Raw genomic sequence first — 21,944 nt, 5'->3', positions numbered from 1 at the left:
AGGAAGGGAGCCGTCACATTTCCACAGAATTAGTATGGGAAGAAGAAAAATGATCATCTCCGCCCTGCAAGCAACGAAAATGATGAAGAAGGGATACCCAGCTTACCTCGTATACTTGCACGGAGAATTGGGTACTGAAAAGAGTATAGAAGATGTAGAAATTGTACGGGACTTTTCAGATGTATTTCCAGAGATTCTGCCAGGACCACCACCGGACAGACCAATTGAGTTTACCATTGATTTGGAGCCCGGGGCAGCTCCCATTTCGAAGGCACCATACCGAATGGCTCCTAAAGAGTTGGAAGAACTCAAGATACAACTGCAAGAACTTTTAGAACTTGGATTCATTAGGCCAAGTGTATCACCTTGGGGTGCACCCGTACTTTTTGTGAAGAAAAAGGATGGCACATTGCGAATGTGTATAGACTATAGAGAACTGAACAAAGTGACACTGAAGAACAAATATCCTTTACCAAGGATAGATGACCTCTTCGACCAGCTCAAGGGAGCAAGCGTGTTCTCGAAGATTGATTTGCGATCTGGTTATCACCAGCTGAAGATTCGACCAGAAGACGTACCTAAGACGGCATTTCGAACTAGGTATGGCCACTACGAATTTGTAGTTGTGCCATTCGGGCTAACCAATGCGCCAGCTGTGTTCATGGACCTCATGAATCGAGTGTTTCATCCATACTTAGACAAATTTGTCTTGGTGTTTATAGATGACATCCTGATCTACTCGAAGAACGAGAAAGACCATGAGGAACATCTGAGAATTGTCCTAGAAACGTTGAGGACGGAGCGCCTTTATGCCAAATTCAGCAAGTGTGAGTTTTGGCTCAGCGAAGTCACGTTTTTAGGACATATTGTATCATCAGAAGGGATTAAAGTGGACCCTGAAAAAGTGCAAGCGGTGCGTGAATGGAGATCGTCTACTAACCCTAATGAGATAAGAAGTTTCTTAGGATTGGCAGGTTACTATCGGAGGTTTATGGAAGGATTTTCCAAAATTGTAAGGCCAATGACGCAACTACTCAGGAAGGGAATAAAATTTTCTTGGACAGAGGAGTGCGAGAAGAGCTTCCAAGAACTCAAGGAAAAGTTGACTACGGCACCAGTGTTAGCCGTCCCAACAGCTGATAAGGAATACGTGATCTACACAGACGAGTCCAAAAATGGACTTGGTTGCGTGCTGATGCAAGAAGGAAGAGTGATAGCATATGCGTCACGATAGCTTAGGCCACATTAACTGAATTACCCGACTCATGATCTGGAGTTAGCTGCAGTGGTGCATGCGCTGAAGATTTGGAGACACCACCTATATGGAGTTAGGTGTGAAATATTCACAGACCACAAAAGTCTGAAATACTTTTTCGAGCAAAAGGACCTTAATATGAGACAAAGGAGATGGCTCGAACTAGTGAAAGATTATGACTGTGGTATTAACTACCACCCAGGCAAGGCCAACGTAGTGGCTGATGCATTGAGTCGTAAGACTCAATCTAAATTGGGAGCTCTCATCACTCGAGAGACGGTGCTCATAAGGAAATTTAGCAAAATGAGCATAGAAGTGGTTAAACCACCAGGGACGATAGCAAGCGTTGTGGCAACGGTACCTAACTTGAGGAAGACGATCGTAGAAGCACAAAGAAAAGACGGGAAGATGGAAAAACTACGGGAAACAGTAAGGAAAGGAGGCGTCAAGAATTATCAAGAAGCATCAGATAATGCTATCCTCTTTGAGGGAAGGATATGCATCCCCCACGATGATGAGCTTAAGGATAAAATCATGAGTGAGGCTCACGATACCCTTATACTGCCCACCCAGGGAGTACTAAGATGTATCAGGACCTAAAGAAACACTTTTAGTGGGAAGGCATGAAGAGAGACATAGCGTCATTTGTGGAGAAATGCCTGGCATGCCAACAGGTGAAGGCCTTACACCAAAGGCCATATGGAAAACTACAATCGTTGGAAATTCCAGAATGGAAGTGGGAGCACATCGCAATGGATTTTGTGACCAGTTTGCCCAAAACAAAGAGAGGAAACACTGCCATTTGGGTAATAGTGGATCGACTCACAAAATGTGCTCATTTTATACCAATACCGATCACACACGGGTCAGACAAGCTAGCTCAGTTGTATGTTCGAGAGATTGTACGCTTACACGGTGTACCCGTGTCAATCACATCAGATCGAGACTCGAAGTTCACATCTAGATTTTGGATGAGCTTACAGAAGGAGTTAGGCACGAGGCTAAATTTCAGCACCGCCTTCCACCCGCAGACAGATGGGCAGTCTGAAAGGACAATTCAGACCCTTGAAGATATGTTGAGAACAGTGGTGTTAGACAGAGGTGGAAGTTGGGAAGCAGTGCTGCCGTTGATTGAATTTGCCTATAATAACAGTTACCATGCAACTATCGATATGGCACCATATGAGGCATTATATGGAAGAAAATGTAGATCACCGCTTTATTGGGATGAAGTGGGTGAGAGAAAAGTTTTAGGACCAGACATGGTCAATGAGATGGTTGAGATAGTCCGCCAGATCAGAGGGCGAATAAAAGAGGCACAAGATAGACAGAAATCTTACGCTGATGCACGTCGAACTGAGTTATGTTTTGAAATAGGAGACAAGGTCTTCCTAAAGGTATCTCCTACCAAGGGGATAACTAGGTTTGGTGTCAAGGGAAAACTTAGGCCCCGATTCGTAGGACCTTATGAGATTTTGGAGAGAATAGGCCCAGTAGCCTATAGGTTGGCGTTACCGCCAAGCTTTGGAAACGTTCACAATGTTTTCCACGTATCACAACTCAGGAAATACGTTTTCGATCCAAAGCACATAATCCACCAAGAAGAGATGATCCTTTGTCCAGACTTGAGCTATGAAGAAAGACCAGAGGCCATTCTAGATCGAAAAGTACAACAACTCAGGAATAAGGCAATCACATCAGTGAAAGTCTTATGGAGACACCACGGACAAGAGGAAGCCACGTGGGAGCTTGAAGACAAAATGAAGGAGAAATACCCCGAACTATTTTAGAAGAAATATGCAAATTTCGGGACGAAATTTTTGTTAAGAGGGGTAGTATGTAGTGACCCGCTCTTTTATATATTTTAAATCTAGTAATGAGTGTTTATTTTTGTTCATCAGTGAATGAAAACGGTTTTTATCCTAATATGAATTCAGCTTATGATCCTGAATTTATATTGTTAAAGCAGTTAATGATATTATTTCAGAGTTATAACTGACTTAGCAAAGTCACGTTATTTATTTAAGCAAGATGAAATTAGATTTTATCTTTATTCAAGTCGTGATTTATTTCTGACTCGTGAGTTAATTAAATCTGCGGATTTAATTTAAATATTAGAACAACAAACGAATTAAATCTACGGATTTAATTTAGATTCATTTTATAATTTATCGATTTAAGCGAGAAATCACATGTCGAAATACGAGATTTATTTAAATAAACAGTATCAAGCATATACGAGCACACGATCCATCTTACAGTTACAGAATCACCGAGACAGAGAAAATACATCAATAATTCTCCTCTACATTTTTTTTTCCTTTCTTTTTCTTCTCTTTTTCTTTCCATTAATTTTGTTCCCCACTCCATTTTACCACTAAATCTACTTTTTGACTTTCACCACCATTTTCCCCACCACTTTCACCACCAACTCAATTATGCAACAACACATATTGTTCCAGCCATCAAGTCTTTTCTTCCCTCACCAAAACGTGTAGAAGAAGTTGAGAAAGGGAGAGAGAGTTTCCTCCAACTCCAAATTGTAACTTGAAGAGGTATATACTAAGCTTCTTTATTTTGAATTCAGTTGCATATCATCCAAACGGTTCCCAAAAATTCTCAAATTAATTTTGCATCATATTTCATACATTTTCTATATTTTGGTAAAATTTCAGAATATTTAGAGCTCGCATGATTTATTTATGAATTTGTAAACATCACTGCCCATCTGGAATACATTTTTGGTAAATAATCTTTGGGAGATCATAAGTAAAGTTTCAATCGGTGAAAACCTTTGAAACTTGAATATGTCACTCTAGACTCCCGTATCTTTCTTTTGACATCGGCCTCACCATTTTTGAGTAAGGGAAACAACCGGTATAAATTCTTGAAATCTAGTTCTTATTCCATGTACCATCCAGTAGATTTTACAAACCTACGACTTTGAGGTGGAAAAGGCCGACTTAAATATTTGATTCTCAAGGCTATCTTTCTACTGAATATTCACTGACATGTTGGGAACTTACTTGTTCAGTTTTAGAATTTTTGGTGAAGCTTAAAGTGGTTTTTCCGATTTATGTTCTGAATCTGCCAAACTTGAACTCTTTTTGTGCACTGAACTTTAGATAGTCATATCTTCTAAACCATGAAGGTTCTTAGAGTAAATCCAACTGGAGAGTGTTATGATCTCTCCCTAGTTTCCAGATTGACCTTTGGGGTTCCCAGTGGAGTTTTGTAAAGGGAGATATGAATTTTTAAAGAAAGCCCACTGACTTGGTTGTAATCTGGAAATATGAAATTTACAGATTTTTGCTTGTTAAATACCCATCTTTGAGAGGGCATATCTTGCTCGTTTGAATTGTTTTTCATTCGATTCAAATTGGAGAATGATCCTTGAAATGTCTAGTTTCCAGAATGTCTTTTGGAGCCTCATTTGGAGATCCGAGGTAGATTTGGTGTCTGTTGTAAAACAACCCCTTAAGAGCTCAAGTTGTTGAATTATTCTCTATGTATCAAAGTTTATTTTAAAGGATGTTTCGTGAAAGATTTAGTATATGTGCGTAACAAGTTTGGGACTATTTATTTTAAATGAGTTCCGTTCTTTATTTAAATTAGGATGGACTTTTAATGAATATTTTTGGGATTAAACTATTATTTCTTGATTTATATAAATTATTTTTAAGGACTTATAAATATGAATTTCGTAGGCCTACTGACCTACTGTGATCGACGGTTTGTCGATGTCTAACAGCTTTGAAAATTTTATAGCAAGTCCCTACATGAGTCTTGAGTACCCTGGTAAAATTTCAAGCCATTCCAACTTCGTATGATACTTCTTTAAAATGCAAAACCTAAACTGCACATTACTACTGAGAATTTCAGAGAACAGAGAAAAGAGTCATTTATTTCAGTAGCTTCCTGGGTGATCTAGATTTCCAAATTTTTATGGTATTAACCTTATTGTGTTATTTAGATATCCACCAAAGTTGAGCCCAGTTTGACAACGTTTACTATTTTTCAAAAATACAAGTTTTCTATTGTTCAAAACTGCCGAACATGGTAGATCGTGGTAAAAACGTCATATCTCTCAAACCACTTGGAGTTTTCGACTCTATTTTTTTATATGAAACTAGACTCGAAGATCTTTCTTTCGGTATGAGTCTCGAGTCCAGGAGATGTCGGAGTCAGAACAGATTAAATTTTGAAGTTGAGTCAGTGTAAAAGCAGAGCATGTTTTGATGATGTTTGATTGTGATTCTTATGTGCCTTATGTTGAGCCTTTTTATTTTATTTTATTTTTTTTTAATTTTATAACATTACTTGTTCTTATTTATTAAGCCCGATTAATTATGAGATTATAAAGCGAATAAGTTGAAGTATTTATTTTCTATTGACTACGAGGAACGGGGTTTATTTAATTGACGGATTAGAACACCCGATGAGAACGGATTGATTATGATAATCTATCCGACCTCATGTGACGAGCCTTATTTAAATTATTTTATTTCGACAATTAGGATTTATAATGGAATTTCCCAGATTATTATCTCAGAATAATAATTATCGGAATATGAGTCATGCATAGTTAAATTACGCATTCTCATTAATTGAGGATTTTATTCGAGCAGTATCTTATTTATATTCTCGTAATAAAGGTCAAACACGAGATTAATAATCAGTCAAGGAGCTACTGTACCACAGAAAATTTCTATCAGGTGGGCATTACTTTCATATATATCAAATGAGTTTAAATGTTACGTTCAAGCAAGTTATTTCGTGACTAAATTAATTGAAGTTATTTCAAATATTGTCTTGCCATAAAATGTTTAAATTTCAGTATGATATCTATCTGATGTGACTTTAATCATGTAATCGAATTCGGGTCTTGAGCAGTTGATAGCTATCCTGCCAGGGCTAGTGTACACCAGTGACCGTGAGTCATCTAGCGGGTTGGCCGGTCAAGTGACCGTGAGAGGTGGCCACCTCTCCGGCACAAAGTTCCAGATATGATAGATTACAAGAGAACTTAGTCTGCAGACGAACTTTAAGAATCACAAATGAATTTAGTAAGCTTGGGCCTTTTAGCGAAAAACTCCCTTGCTGTACTGTTTATGATGGCATGACAATTTACAGTTTTGAAGCATGTATTTTTATAATTAGGCATACGTGTCCACTGAGTACTTTTGTACTCAAGCCCTGCATATATTTCTAAATGTGCAGGTTGAGCAGCTGCCGATGGTGATGAAGTGACGAGCGGGATTCTTTTGTCTTATTATGTATTAATGAACTCTAGGGTTACATGTCTTCATACATGTAATCAGAACCTTATTCCGCTGCGTACTCAGAAGTTTTATGTTATTTTGGATAAGTCGGAGTTATCCGAACTTGTTAGTTATTTGAGTCTATACGACAAAAACTCTGTTATATTATAGATATCCATGTTGTTAACAATGATGAAATACGATCCTTTCTTGTTTGATTATTTCCCTTTCTACCCCGCTTCTAATCTCCCTCCATTAGCCACGATTTCCCGGCTTAATTATCCTTAATTAGGATCGGTCGTGACACATCTCGCTCGCCGCCGCCCAGCAGGCGTCTCCGTCCGTCCGGCCTCCGCCCAGCAGGCGTCTCCGTCCGCCCAGCAGGCATCTCGCTCGCCGCCGCCCAGCACGCGTTCTGCAGATCCGACTTAGGCGGAGAGGATCTGCACGCAGACGATCTGCAGATCCTCCTTCCAGGCGTCTTCCGACTTCCTCCTTCCAGGCGATCTGCACGCGATCTGCACGCAGGCGATCTGGTCAAGGTGAGGACCAAAATTCCTCCTTCCAGTCGATCTGCACGCGATCTTCACGCTGCTTGGTGGGGAGCAGGCGATCTGCACAGATCTCGGAGCTCGCTGCGCGATTTCCGTCATCTCACGGTCACCGCACCCAGCAACGGCGCCTCCCCAGATCTCGAAGCTCGCTGCGAGACTTCCGTCTCTCGCTGACCCTCAGCTGCGCGACTGCACCGCGGCTCCCAGGTCGACTCTTCTCACGGCCACCGCACCCAGCAACGGCGAATCCCCGGTGGATGGCCACCAGTTCGCCGATCATCGGTCGAGACAAGGGGGGTCTTAACCTTCCCCCGGTTTCTTCCAACTTTGATGTTCGAACTAAACCTGATCTCTCCCATGATATGCGTCTGCCTCCCAGGGGGTCGGGTACTGATTCCGACGCGGTTGCCGTCGGAATGCGATCTAGTGGCAATTCATCAAATCTGACAGATAAGGAACCCACCCAGATTCTCACTTATTCCGACATCGTTAGCATCTCCCCTAAGAATGACGATAGAGTTTCTTATGCGGAGGCTACTGGCAAGAAACCGGTGAAAATACAGGATTTGGCTGCTCACATTTTTCATGATCTGCGGCCTACTAAGGAGGGCGAGCAGTTCTCCCTCAAAATACCGAAGGATCTATATCTTGAGGAAATTAAGGCCTTTGAATTTGCTTTGACAGGACGTTTGTTTCTTCAGAAAGGAGACAAACCGAGATCAACTTTGGAACTAAAGTGGGAACTTCAGAGATTATGGAGTTTAACCTCTGATTGGCAACTAATTCCTTTGGGAAAAGGTTATTTCACTCTCCGATTTACTACGGCTGAAGATAAGGCTACAGCAAAGGGAAAGGCAGTTTGGGAGCTCTCAAAAGGGCTCCTCCGACTCCGTGCATGGACTCGAAATTTTGATCCTTTCAAAGAGAATTCCCCTTTGGCGGATGTTTGGGTTCGCATACACTATCTGCCGATAGAATACTGGAACCCACAGGTTATTTCTGGAATTGGCAGATATTTGGGTCACCCCTTAAAGATCGATGGAGCGTCGGCACGACGTGACTTCGGACAATTCGCTAGAATCCTTGTGGAAATCGATATGTCGCAAAATCTACCTTCTACTCTTTTAATTGATGGTGAGGATACATCATTCCATGTTGAATTTGTCTTTGAAAATTTGCCTCTTTACTGTCGTCGTTGCAAAATAACTGGGCATTCTCAAGAAACATGTCGAAAAAAACGACGTGTGGAGCCGGTAGCTATTCAGGAAAATCTGACGGCTGCTCCTAACCATCAGTCTGGTGTTGTGAATCATAAACAATGGCACATTGTGAAGCAGGGCAAGAAGGTTGTTGTCCCAATCGTGCAAACCACGGGGGAACAGCAGAACACTACTAGTTTTGGCCATTTGGCGACGGGGGGGCAGCAGCATGATTTCCAGAATGAAGGCCATGAGATGGCTGGCAGTAACCCAGTTCTGGATTCCAAGAGGGTTGACGATCATGGCTCTGAGGAGAGAGCGTTATACGAGCCGGAGGCAGCGGTGTTGGTTTCGGTTGATCAGGAGCTTCATAAGACGACTGGTAGTGAGGACGAGGTGGACGAGGAAATTGAGATGGAAACACCGGCTGGGGATCCGACTGAGATTGTTACGGCTGCTGCTGATTTGGATGAAGCTCGCAATTCTGAGCAAGCTGGAGAGTTCGTTGGTCAGCAGGCTAAAAAATTGGATGGTGATTTGGGTGAGCAAAGCAAAGACTCGCACACTACTGCTCCAGAAGATATTGATAGTCGTATCAGTCGGTTGGAGGCGCAGGTTAGCCAAGGAATGCAAATGCTTGTTGAGCAAGCACCGCCTAAGCGACGAGGACGTCCTCCAAAAGGTATGGAGCGTCCGCGCGTTACACAGAATCATGAAGATAGCATAAAAAGCCGCCTCAGAAATGCGGAGGAAATGGGTCAGAAGCCGAGGGACTTCGTCATTGATCATAGCGGAAGTGCTAGTTTGCGTGTTATGAATAATATCGCCACAGGACGTTGGTCGGACGAAATGGAGGTGGACGATTTTTTGAATGGTTTTTAAATCGCTTTTTGCTTTGTTTCCTGTTTGACGAGCTCCTTTCCGAGTCTCGTGCCTCTAGTCTGCATTACTGTGCTTTCATTGGCTTTTTTCTTTTTCTTTTTATAAAAAACCTCAATTTAAAAATAATTCATTATCTAAACATGTTTTAAATAAATAAGTTATCAATTTTTTACCGTATTAAATTTTTTCGATTTCGGTAATACCGATTATTTTGGTATACCGTTAAAGTGCGGTATACCGTGAAAGTACGGTATACCGAAATTCGGTAAGGTATACCGAAATAATGGTACGATAAAGGTTTTGTATATTCTCCATACCGTACTTAAGGTATACCGAACTAAGGTATACCATATGTAAAGGTAAGATAAATGTATGAATTTTCTCCATATCGGAGGTAAAGATAAGGTATAAGGTATGGTCGATTTAATAAGGTATACTGTATCGTGCCACCCCTAGGCATCATAACTTACAATTGACACACTTATTTAATTTTGGATGGCAGCATTTAATATGATATACTTTGTGTGGTGCCGATCGACGCGCGTCACTTTAGATTGCAGAGATTTAATTGCTGCCCTATTATTGTATAATTGGTTGATTTAATTGAAAGACTTTGAGTTTATGGACTAAAATGAGGGCAGTAATTTTTTTTTTAAAAGAATTACAAAAAGTATCAATAATCTAATCAAATAAATAATTGGCACGCAGGCGAAACCTCTACACCACATAAATATAAAAAAATAATCGCACGCAAGAGAAATCACTACACTCACATAAAAGTGGGAAAACTACCCGCACACAGATATAATTGAACTCAACATCTCTCATAAAAAAGAGTTTTTAAGCTAGGTCTCATCGGCAATTGAGGGTAGTATTGGGGCAGATCTAGTTTAATATAATAATGTGAATTTTGCACTTAATTTATATATTTAATTTATAAAGTAATTGTACTTAATTTATAAAATAATTACACTTTCATCATCTTATAAATATACTTAGAATCCATAAAATAATTATATTTAATAAATAAAATAATTATATTTTTATAATTATGTATCTGCACTATAATTGCGTACTTTATGAAATTCAAACATACTCACTATGAAAATTCATGAAAAATCCTTAGAATTTTTTTATGTTTATCCAAAAACAAGCAATGAATTGGCTAAAAACATTGTTCGGCCACGTCTCTTTCAGAGGCAGAGGATCACGTGCTTTAAATTACTAATTCCATCCTATTTTTGACGACATAATTTTCATTTTAAGATTATAATCAAATTGAGATAAATAATACTTAAACACAAAACTTATTTACAAATATCAAATTTACTTTGCCTGTATTTTATATAATTTTATTTTAGGAATAATAGCATATAAATTATTGAACGTTAACCTAATATTAACACATTAATTTTAAAATCTATCTTAGAATTTTTAAATTCATTTTATTTTGCTAACGAGTTGGATTTTAGCCTAATTTACTTATCAAAATATTTTCATTTTTAACTAATTAAAATTGCAAATAATTAACTAAAATCGATTGAATATAAGAACGAAAATCCAGATGTCATGCTAAGATTAAATTGGGTTGGAATCAAATTCGTTATACTGACCCAATTTAATACATACTATGAAATTTTGTTCTCATATTCAATTGATTTTAGTTAATTATATGTAATTTCAATTGAAAATGACGATATTACAATTAGTAAAACAAGTTACAATTCAACTAACTATTTGTAGTAAAATCAAATGAAGTTGAAAATGTGATAATTATATAGTTAAACTTATATGCAAAATTAAAATTTAGTTAAAGTTATTCCTTTATTTTTATGTGTGTGCACTCGCCCCCTTTATTCTAGGTACTTGTACTCGTAAAGATTTGAGTGTTTGTCCTCACGTATCGCATGGAAATACTCACTTTGTCATTGCCTTCCTTTTTCCCTTTTTCTTTTTCTTTTTCGTTTTTTTTTTTGTTTGCGTCATTGCCTTCCCATTTCCACACAAATTAAGAAAAGTATTTTAATGCACTTCAAAGAATAGACATAAAATTATCACAAAATGCTACTCCAAAATTTACCTAAAATTTCCCCGTAATAATAATTTAAAAATAAAAGGAATGGACAGTGTCTCCAAAAGAAGGGATAACTTTTAGAGGCAGCACCCTAGTCTAGCTAAAACCTTTTAGTCATAGGAAATCCTAGCCATATAAATAAAAATATGGAAATACTAGCATTTCTGACTAAAATACCCTTTTAGTGTGTAACAGTATAAAATATACTATTACACACTTTTTAGAAACGAAAAAAGTGTGTAATAGTGTATTTTACACACTTTTCGCAGTTACACACTTTATGTTATTACACACTTTTGCGAAAAAATGTGTAATAGTATTAAGGGTATAATTGTACATTTACGTTAGAAAATGCTAGTTTTTCCATATTTTTATTTGGGTGGACATTTTTTCCTTTTCTTATACAAGAACGGCTAATTGAGCCCATTAACTCTAACTTTTATAGGACGAAGCGTTACGTACCTAATATATTTACCTATAATTGCCTATAATATAAATTATAATATAATATAATGATAATTTTCAATTTGAAATCAATTTCAAAATTTAGTAACAATTTTTTTTTTTTTTGGTTTTCTCACAATATCAAATTTATTATTGTAAATTCTTTTTTATTTTATTTTTATTTTTTTCTATATTTGTATTCAGCTTATAGTATATTTTTTTATTATTTATAAATTAAATAAGATCATTGAGTTGATATACATTATATATGTAAATAAATATAAAAATATTTCCCACCTATTGCACGGATGTAATTGCTACTAATAATTTAAAAGCAAAGGGAATTGACAAATTTTTAATGAAGTCGTCGAATATCTTATATTTTCAATTTTTAAATATTCAAAACTACCATTCATATATTCATGAATACACATAGATCTACATCTTCTACATATGTCCACATCACAACTTTAAAGGTATAATTAGCTCTATATGTACAATTTTTATTAAATTTTAATTTTACACATGAATTAAAAAGTTTGTCTTCAAATACATAAGTTTTTCATAATTTTAATTCTCACATAAATATCAATTTTCGGTGAATTAATGTCATCATGACTAGCTGAAATAGCAAAATTAATGTGATAATCTATCTATTATTTAATAGATTACATATTCAAGGACTCCCCTTAATTCAAGATCCTATATGGCACATCCTCTATTCTCTATTCTAATTTATCTTTTTTTTTTTTGAAGGAATTCTAATTTATCTCTATTCTAATTTATCTTAAATCCCCATTTAATCATTCTAATCTATACATTCTCTCATCCCACATTGAATTTATAGTAGTCAATGACTACTAGAGAACACATATAAAAGGATTAGATATAATGTGTATTTCTCCATCCCTCAATTATTTTGCACATTTAATTAAATTTGATTTATTAATTAGTTGGCCAAATAAATAGTTTTATTTTTATTGAAAATTTTGTTTTTATCAATTATTAAAACGTCAATGCTAATTGGCTAAGTAATTGATTTTTTTTAATTAAAAAATATTTAAGTTCACAAAATTGTAAGTTGACGTAATTTGAAGAATCGTAGAATTGCATTTCTCCATATGTTAAATATTTGAGCAAATAATTAGAAAATATTTGCTAGATTTTTATAATTTTTGAAACATAAATTTTTAAACTGATGTATCCCCTTAGAAAAAATTGTCATGATTATATGATTTTCTCTATTTTTTAATTTTATTCATCTCAAGTCCTCATTTTAATTATTTTTTATACAATCCCACATCAAATTTATAGTAGTGTATGCCTACTAGAGAACATATATAAAATGATTAGATACAATGTGTATTTTCCCATATTTCAAGTATTTGCACCTCCAAATAAACATATAGTAGTGTATGCCTACTAGAGAATATATATAAAATGACTTGAAGAAATATAGAATTGCATTTCTTCGTATGCTAAATATTTGAGCAAATAATTAGAAGAAAATATTTGAAAAATTATTAGAATTATGAAACATAAACTTTTAAACTGATAGTATAAGATAAAATCAATATACTTCTCTTAGAAAAAATTAACATGTATGATTATACGATTTTCTCTATTCCTTATTTTTAATCATTTTTATCCATATCTTCTCCAATACCACATCAAATTTATAGTAGTTTGTCATTACTAGAGAACATATATAAAAGGAGTAGATATAATATGTATTTTCCCATCCCTGAATTATTTTGCACCTCAAATTAAATTTGGTCAGTTAATTAGTTGGTCAAATAAATAATTTTATTTTTATTGAAAATATTATTTTGATCTATTATTAAGATGTCTAGCTAAGTAAATGATTTAATTTTAATTATCATACTTATAAATATAATAAAAATTTAATTTTAACTGAATATATTTCAATTAAATATTGATTGAATAAAAAATAAAGAAGAACTCACAATTATAAATTTTGATATTATGAAATGTAAAAAAGACAAGAAAAACTAAAATTAATAAAAAAATAATTAAAAAATAAATTTATTCAAAAAGATGAGAGAGGAGAGAGATTTTTTTTTAAAAAAATTAGTATTTAAACAAATATAACTTTTACATTTTAAATCAAATATTTACGTAAAATATATCAAATTAAAGCTCTTATCGTGACCTTTAATTTGATATCGATATTAAATATTTTATAACCAATCGAATTTCACGATTTTGGAAAGAAATAAAATAAAAAATAAGAAGTTAAAGAAAAAATATAGTTTACAAAGTAACTTTCAAATTTATTATAACTTCAAAATTGTCATTCAATTTTGAAACTGATTTCAAATTGGGAATTGTCTTTTTAATATAACTAGCATTTGCATCCCATGCAACGCACGAGAAAATATCTTTTATTTTTTTATATATAAAAGTTAATACTAATTCAATTATCATACTCATAAATATATTAAAAATTAATTTTAACTAAATATATTTGAATTGAATATTAAAAAATAAAAAAATAAAAAAGAATTTACAATTATAAAATTTGATATTATGAAAAGCAAGAAAAAAAGTTAAAAAATACTAATAAAAAAGAATTTAAAATACATTTTTTCAAAATGATGAAAGAGGAGAGATAAATTTATAAAATTATAATAAACAAATTTAATTTGTACATTTTAAATCAAATATTTACATAAAATATATCAAATTAAAGCTCTTATCGTGATCTTTAATTTGATAGGTATATTAAATATTTTATAATTAATCAAATTTCATAATTTTGGAAAGAAATAAAACAACAAATAAGAAGTTAAAGAAATAGAAAATAAAAAGGAAAATATAGTTTAAACATAAACCTTCAATTTTATTATAACTACAAAATTGCAACTTAATTTTGAAATTAATTTGAAATTGATTTCAAATTGGAAACTGCCTTTTTAATATAGTATAGATATAGATTATAGAATATTTAATTTCATAAAATTATCAAGTTGGTGTAACTTGAAGAAATGTAGAATTTCATTTCTCCATATGCTAAATATTTGAGCAAATATATATATATATATATATATATATATATATATATATATATATATTTGAGCAAATAAATAGAAGAAAATGTTTTCCGGATTTTAGAAATTGTCATGGATGATTATACGATTTTCTCTATTCTCTATTTTTATTTTTCTTATGTCCTTATTTTAATTATTTTTATCCATATATTCTTCAATCCTATATCTAATTTATAGTAGTCTATGACTACTAGAGAATATATATATAAAAGGATTAGATATAACGGTAAATATTACTTTAAACCCCAAATTATGTTCACACAATTAATTATATCTTGAACTATTGAAAAATATTTTTTAAGACTTAAACTATCGATTTTGTATTAATTGTACCTTTCATCCATTTTTCACTCCTTAAAATTTCAACTAATAAAGCATATAATGATGTTGTTTTATGGAGTATAAAGCATGTTAAAAAACGGATTGATTTTGAATAATCATAACATCCGGCGAGCCACGTCAAATTTTCAGAGCCAAAAAAATAGACGAGTGGTGCAATTGATACAAAATTAATAATTCAAGGTTTGTAAAAAAAATCTATAATTAAGGATATAATTGATAGTGTAAAAATAATTTGAGGTTTAAAGTAATACTAGCATTTGCACACCGTGCAATGCACGGGAAACTTTAAACTTTTATATTTATATAAAACTGATATCAACTCAATTATCATATCTATAAATATAATTTAAAAATAGTTTTAACTTAATATATTAATTTGAAATGTATATTGAAAAAATAAAAAAATTACAATAATAAAAATTGATGTAATGAAAAGAAAAAAATTACAATATACTCTCTCCATCCCATGAAGCAATATCAAGTTTCATTTTTGGTCTGTCCCACGAAGCAAGACCAGTTTCTAAAAGTAGCAAAAAATTTACTCTTTATTCACCTTTTCACTTTTTCACCTACCACACTTAACACACAAAATACCAATTTCTTAATTCGCGTGCCGAAAAGAACTTGGTCTTGCTTCATGGAACGGAGGGAGTATATTGCATACTGCATTCAATCCAGAAGTTTTTAAGGATAGAGATATTTTGGAGTAACTAACGAGATGATTATTCGTGTAAATTTTGTCGACATCATTAACCAATTATTGATTTATATTTTGTTTATTTATATACATATTTTATAAATTTAAATAAATTCAAGAAATTAATTGGTATTACAAACACACATAGACATATATATATATATATATATGGGTTTGGGACGATAATAATATTAATATCATCACATATATAATTAGAAAATGGAATACTCCTATGTAGCATCACCATAGTTATGCATTTTTATCTATCCTATTTCTCAAAAAAAAAAAAATCATATTTATTAATTCTTATTTATCTAAATCTTCTCATCCCACATTGATTTTTTTTTTATGAAAATTTACCAATTGAAATACTAAATAAATTGATATAATATAATTTGAATCTCGTATCAATTTGTTAAGCCTTAGACGAGATGATTCTCAAAACTTAGTTATGGTCTTTCAAACTTCAAATAAGATGATGCTTACCCAATTTTATTCTTTCAAACTCCAAACGAAATGATGCTTGAAATTCAGTTATTCTATTTTAAGCTCCAAATGAGATGATGCACATAACTATGTTATGGTTTTTGAAGCTCCATATAAGATGATGTTTAGAAGTTAGTTATGATATTTTAAACTCCAAATGAGATGATGCACATAATCATGTTATGGTTTTTCAAGCTCCATACAAGATGATATTTAAAAGTTAGTTATGATCTTATAAGCTTCAGATTGTATAATCTCACAAATCAGCCCTGATCTTTCAAGCTCCTAATGAAAATAATGTTTAGAAGTAAGTTATGATATTTAAAGTATCAAATAATGATGTTCAAACGATTGACGCATAAAAGCCAGATATATTGTTTCAGGGTCCAGACGAGATAATCCTAAAAAAATTGGCGTTCAAAAGTTAAATATTGTCTTTCGAGTTCTTGATGATCCTCTGGTCTTATAGAGTTGAGATGGGATGATACTTATATGGCATATGAGATCTTAAATTAATTTTTATCTGTCAATATAAAAAAATTATACAAAATTTATATAAAAGAGTATTTTTATTATTCTAGCAAAAAATGAACATTTAATTGACGAATATAGTTGAAATTAATATAATGTAAACTCTATTTCATCAAGTTAAATTAATTAAAAATAATATAAATAATTTAAATCAAAATTTAAAGTCCCGTCGAATTTCGACGGGTTATACACTAGTAACTAACTGAAATAGCATAGACATTTAAGATGTTCGCCTCATCATTAAAATGAGGCAATTGTCATTCGTGCGAAAAATTAGAATAATTAAATCTTGATATATTTAAAGATAAATTTTTAAATTAATTTACATGTAACATTAAAATATGATGAAAGTTAATGTATTTAAATGCAATGATCCTTCCATTAAAAGACAAGATGTGATGCATCCAATTCCTCCAAAATGTTTTTAGGGGGAAAATATAGTAGTATTAAGAAATATGGTCTGGTAGAACAAATCCACCTTAATTAAATTATTGATGGAAGGAGGTTTTGCCTAACCTTTGGAAGCTGTTTGTAAGTAGTACATCTCATTCGTCCATGCAAAACAAAACCCCTCCACTTGATTGCGTGTCGCCAATTTTTACCATAACAACATTGAAGACGAGTCCTTAAATTCCAGCGTCAATCTGCAGTGCAATAAATTCCAATATCAACGATCTCCCGCACTCTGTTATGCAATCACTGTTTACATAAACTAATCTCCCTTCCTGAGCGGCCATGGACGGCGGAGAGCAGCCGCTTCTGGAGAAGCGGCGGGGGAACTTCGTGGAGGAGTTCGGCGCCGAGTCCAAGACGCTGTGGAGGATTTCTGGGCCCGCGATCTTCACCTACATCTGTCAGTACTCGCTCGGCGCCCTCACGCAGACGTTTACCGGTCAGGTCGGTGAGCTCGAGCTCGCCGCCGTCTCCGTCGAGAACTCCGTCATCGCAGGTCTCGTTTTTGGCGTCATGGTATATTATATATATAGTATTTTTTTTTCTTTTAAAATCCTACTGTCTCGTTTATGCATTTTTTTTCCTCGAAGAATTATGGTGGGGTTTTATTGTGTTTGAATTAATTTGACATTCTGATTCGATTGTGTTGAAAAAATGAAATCTTTCTACAAATGAGAAGTAGGTGTAGATGATGTAGCATTGTGTTTCATTATATCTTTGGTTAATGGATTGGAAGATACAATTTTTTTTAATGTTTTATTGGAAAGTGAGGAAGATGTCTGTATGTAGAGGGTGTTTCAAATGAGTTCAGATATATATTGTATAAAATAAGAACTATTTTCAACACTCAGATCGTGAAGATTTATAGTGAATTCGTGACTTCTCTTAATGAATTCTTGGTTCAGAGTTCAAATTCCATAGCTAGCAAAAGTTCCATTATTTTTGGATTCATCATTTTTCACAGTGAATTCATGTTGGCTTATGATAGTAAGAAGTCAAACATATAAGTTTGTTGAATGCAAGTTTTTGACAGCATCTAATGAAGTAGAAAATGCATGTTTGAACAACTGTGAAATTCTAGTTAGACTTAAAAATTACAAGCATCTGGTATTGATTGCACTCTTAAAACATGGCAGTTGGGAATGGGAAGCGCTCTAGAAACATTGTGTGGGCAAGCATTTGGTGCAGGGCAGATCAGGATGCTTGGGGTATATATGCAAAGATCATGGGTGATCTTGCTTGTCACGTCGGTCTTGTTGCTTCCGATCTACATCTTTGCTCCTCCGATCCTCACATTCTTCGGGGAGTCTGATGAGATTTCTCGAGCTGCAGGTTGGTTTCAATCCGAGAGACTTGAAGAATTTGACTAGTTTGGTATTTGAGCAAGTAAGTGTGTTTGTTGCAGGTAGGTTTGCGATTTTGATGATACCACAGATGTTTGCATATGCTGTGAATTTCCCTATACAGAAGTTCTTGCAATCTCAGAGGAAGCTCATGGTGATGGCGTGGATCTCCCTCTTCGTGTTGATCCTGCACACCTTCTTCAGCTGGTATCTGATCTTGTACCTCGGTTGGGGGCTCGTTGGAGCTGCAATCACTCTCAACATCTCGTGGTGGCTCATTGTCATCTTGCAATTGGTATACATCTTCTACACCAAGTCTGATGGCGCGTGGAGTGGATTCTCCTGGCTGGCCTTTCGCGACTTGTATGACTTTGTCAAGCTCTCCTTGGCCTCTGCTATCATGTTGTGGTATGGCTGCCCCGTCTTCATCACTCCCTATCGATATTTGCACGAATCTTGATTAATATTCTATGGCTTTGCATTCAAGTGCAGCTTGGAGTTCTGGTATTTGATGGTATTGATAGTCATAGCAGGGCATTTGGATAACCCTGTCATACCCGTGGACGCCCTTTCTATCTGGTATATGCTTCGTTTCGTTGCATTTTCACGTTTGATAGAGAAAACAAACAAGATTCTTGGTTTTTGATCATAGAGAATGAGCACATTGAGGAATTTTGTGCAGCATGAATATCAATGGATGGGATGCAATGATCTCAATTGGATTCAATGCTGCCATAAGGTGTTATTCTTCTTCTTTTCCCTTGTTTCCAAATGTGAATTGAACGTATCCCAAAACCGCGGTTTTTGTACTGGCAGCGTGAGAGTCTCCAACGAGCTCGGGGCAGGCAATGCAAGAGCTGCAAAGTTGTCAGTGGTGGTGGTTTCCATCACAACCATTGTGATTGGGGTGGTTTGCATGGGTGTTGTGTTAGCCACAAGGGATGTGTTCCCATACCTCTTTACCAACAGTGAAGCCGTAGCGCGGGAGACTACGAGACTATCAACGCTGCTGGCGCTCACTGTCCTGCTCAACGGCCTTCAGCCCGTTTTGTCCGGTACGACCTTACACATATATTTCTGAAACATTTCAATGATAATGTAGTTTGTTGTGGTTGGTAGGGGTTGCTGTGGGAGCTGGATGGCAATCTGTTGTGGCATACATCAACATTGGGTGTTATTACATTGTGGGACTACCTCTTGGGATAATCTTAGGCTTCGTATTCGCCTTTGGCTCCGTCGTAAGAATTTCAACTTTAATAATGTAGTCCTCACCTTCCCCCCCAAAACAAAAGTTGATTATTTCTTCATAAGGGTAGATGATCAAATATTTTAAATTCATACATTTTTTTATTCCCATCATCATCGGTTATTCATTTATTTCAAGACCCCCCCTTGTCTAATTAATTAAATCCTACAACACAGGCTATCTTCGATATTAATTTTCTCCTACCAACCCTGTCTAGCTAGTTCTGTCCCCGTCTTGCACGTGACCATCGACACCAGTTGAATGCTATCGTCTATTAAGTGTTACATTTCAAAATTTTATTAGAAAAATGAAACTTCCCATTTTACCTTCCTCCTCCAAGTAAATTCTTTAATTGTTTGATTTTTCATGCAATTGGCGTTTTTATTATACGTATCTAATCATTGTGGTTGCAGGTATATATATGTTTATGTATAGCCGATTAGTCGATTACAGGTTATATATATATTTATTGGATAGTATTATAAATAGTAGATGATGTGAATTTGTGTACTAAAATGCTATTCAATATATATATATAAAATGGTAAGAGAAATCAAACTATTTAATTGTATAATAGAAAGATGATGATAGCAAGGCGAGTGCATGTGATGTGCAGGGAATTTGGGGCGGGATGATTGGAGGAATTTGTATGCAGACCCTTATCTTGATAGGCATCACAGCCACTAGAAATTGGGACAAAGAGGTTAATTACTTTCTTTAAATTATCATATATTTTTGTTGTTTCTACTGTGATGATGATGATGAACAAGTATGAAGAATTTGATTCAAATTTCTCCACTTGTAGGCCAATGAAGCTAAGAGCCGTGTAAAAAAGTGGGGTGGAAATATTGCCAACCACTGATGCATGTGAGGGGACATAATTAGAGAGACGCTACGTCTGTCTTTCTTGTGATCACAAATAAATGTGATGAATTTTTCACATTATATATCGTTGATGGAAGAGAACAGGCTTTATTATTCGCGAGAAATTATGTGTATTCTACTAATTAAATTTAATGAGAATTTATTAATTTTAATTAACCTTTTTAATTATAATTAAAATCTAATTTTAAGTAGATGTACCGTACATTTGGATCCATTAATGTGTGCTCGGAGTAGTATTTTAGTTGGACGCAATGCACGGATCGTAATTAATCACAAAGTGCGGCAAATACAACGTTTTTGTACATTCTTTAATGAAAAACTAGCTTGTAATCTGTCGAAATTATGGGGGATCATTTTAAATCGTAATTATTATTGTACATTGTTTATAGTTATAATTATGAAATAATCTTTATATAAATTATTTTTAGTTAATTTTATTTGACCAAAATTAATTTGATGGTACAATTCGAATTATAATAATCTCAATAATTTTCGTCATTTATATGTTAATTTTTTATTGAGAGCTAGAATAAATTGCCTTTTTATATAAGCTTTTATTTGATGAAATTTCATAAAAAGTTTATGCAGGGTTGGAGATTTTACATAAGAAGAAAAAAATATATAAATTAGACATAGAATATGAAGGAGGTTTGATACATTGTATATTACTTGTTAATCGTACATAGAAAAAATTTACTAATTCTATAGGAGTACAATTTAATATCACATCTTATAGTGATCATCATTGCATTCGAATCAAGATCATCTTATCTGTGACAGTCCTAAACCAAATTATTTATTAAATATATTTATTTTAAATTATTTCAAATTTCAGTTCTTGTGGAGTATGTAAATGGTGAAGTTATTGAAAATTTTATTATATGTTGTTGGGGATGAATCCAACAATTACGGATAAGGACGTCGGGGTCGTCCGATACGATGGGCACTAGCAACCTGAAACACGAATAACGTTAGAGCCCTTCTTGGAGCACCGGTGGGGGTGTCGATGGAAGGGCCTCCGACGCTCAAGTCAGTAAACAATATTAATAAAAATCGTATTGAAAGCAATTGAAAGTAAATGAAAGATTAAATCGGGTCGATCTGGTCGACGGAGTTGAAGGCGATTGAGCAATGAGCGAGGGTCGTTGGGTCGTCTCGGTTGATCTGATCACCGGAAAACCTAAGGCTGAGAGCGTGGAGGCAGAATAGTGCGTGAGGGGA

At 34.4% G+C, this 21,944-nt stretch overlaps 1 protein-coding gene across 3 annotated transcripts; it reads left to right on the top strand.

Annotated features, from left to right (window-relative positions):
• Window positions 1–17,186: 17,186 nt before the first annotated feature.
• Window positions 17,187–20,879, top strand: LOC131010829 (protein DETOXIFICATION 33). Of its 3 annotated transcripts, none has more exons than XM_057938494.1 (9): window positions 17,187–17,765; window positions 18,386–18,581; window positions 18,655–19,000; window positions 19,085–19,171; window positions 19,275–19,331; window positions 19,409–19,647; window positions 19,712–19,830; window positions 20,455–20,541; window positions 20,644–20,879. In XM_057938494.1, the coding sequence occupies exons 1-9, from the start codon at window positions 17,532–17,534 to the stop codon at window positions 20,698–20,700; spliced, it is 1,422 nt and encodes a 473-aa protein (XP_057794477.1). In that variant the 5' UTR covers window positions 17,187–17,531; the 3' UTR covers window positions 20,701–20,879. The 3 variants fall into 3 exon arrangements, with proteins under 3 accessions (XP_057794477.1, XP_057794478.1, XP_057794479.1); XM_057938496.1 differs by having other exon boundaries at window positions 17,331–17,745; XM_057938495.1 differs by lacking the exon at window positions 20,644–20,879 and having other exon boundaries at window positions 17,252–17,765; window positions 19,712–19,853; window positions 20,455–20,583.
• Window positions 20,880–21,944: the final 1,065 nt, after the last annotated feature.

The sequence above is a fragment of the Salvia miltiorrhiza genome, chromosome 2 (assembly GCF_028751815.1).
Source record: "Salvia miltiorrhiza cultivar Shanhuang (shh) chromosome 2, IMPLAD_Smil_shh, whole genome shotgun sequence".
NCBI classification, from domain to species: Eukaryota; Viridiplantae; Streptophyta; class Magnoliopsida; order Lamiales; family Lamiaceae; genus Salvia; species Salvia miltiorrhiza.
This window is presented reverse-complemented; position numbering and strand designations above follow the sequence as displayed.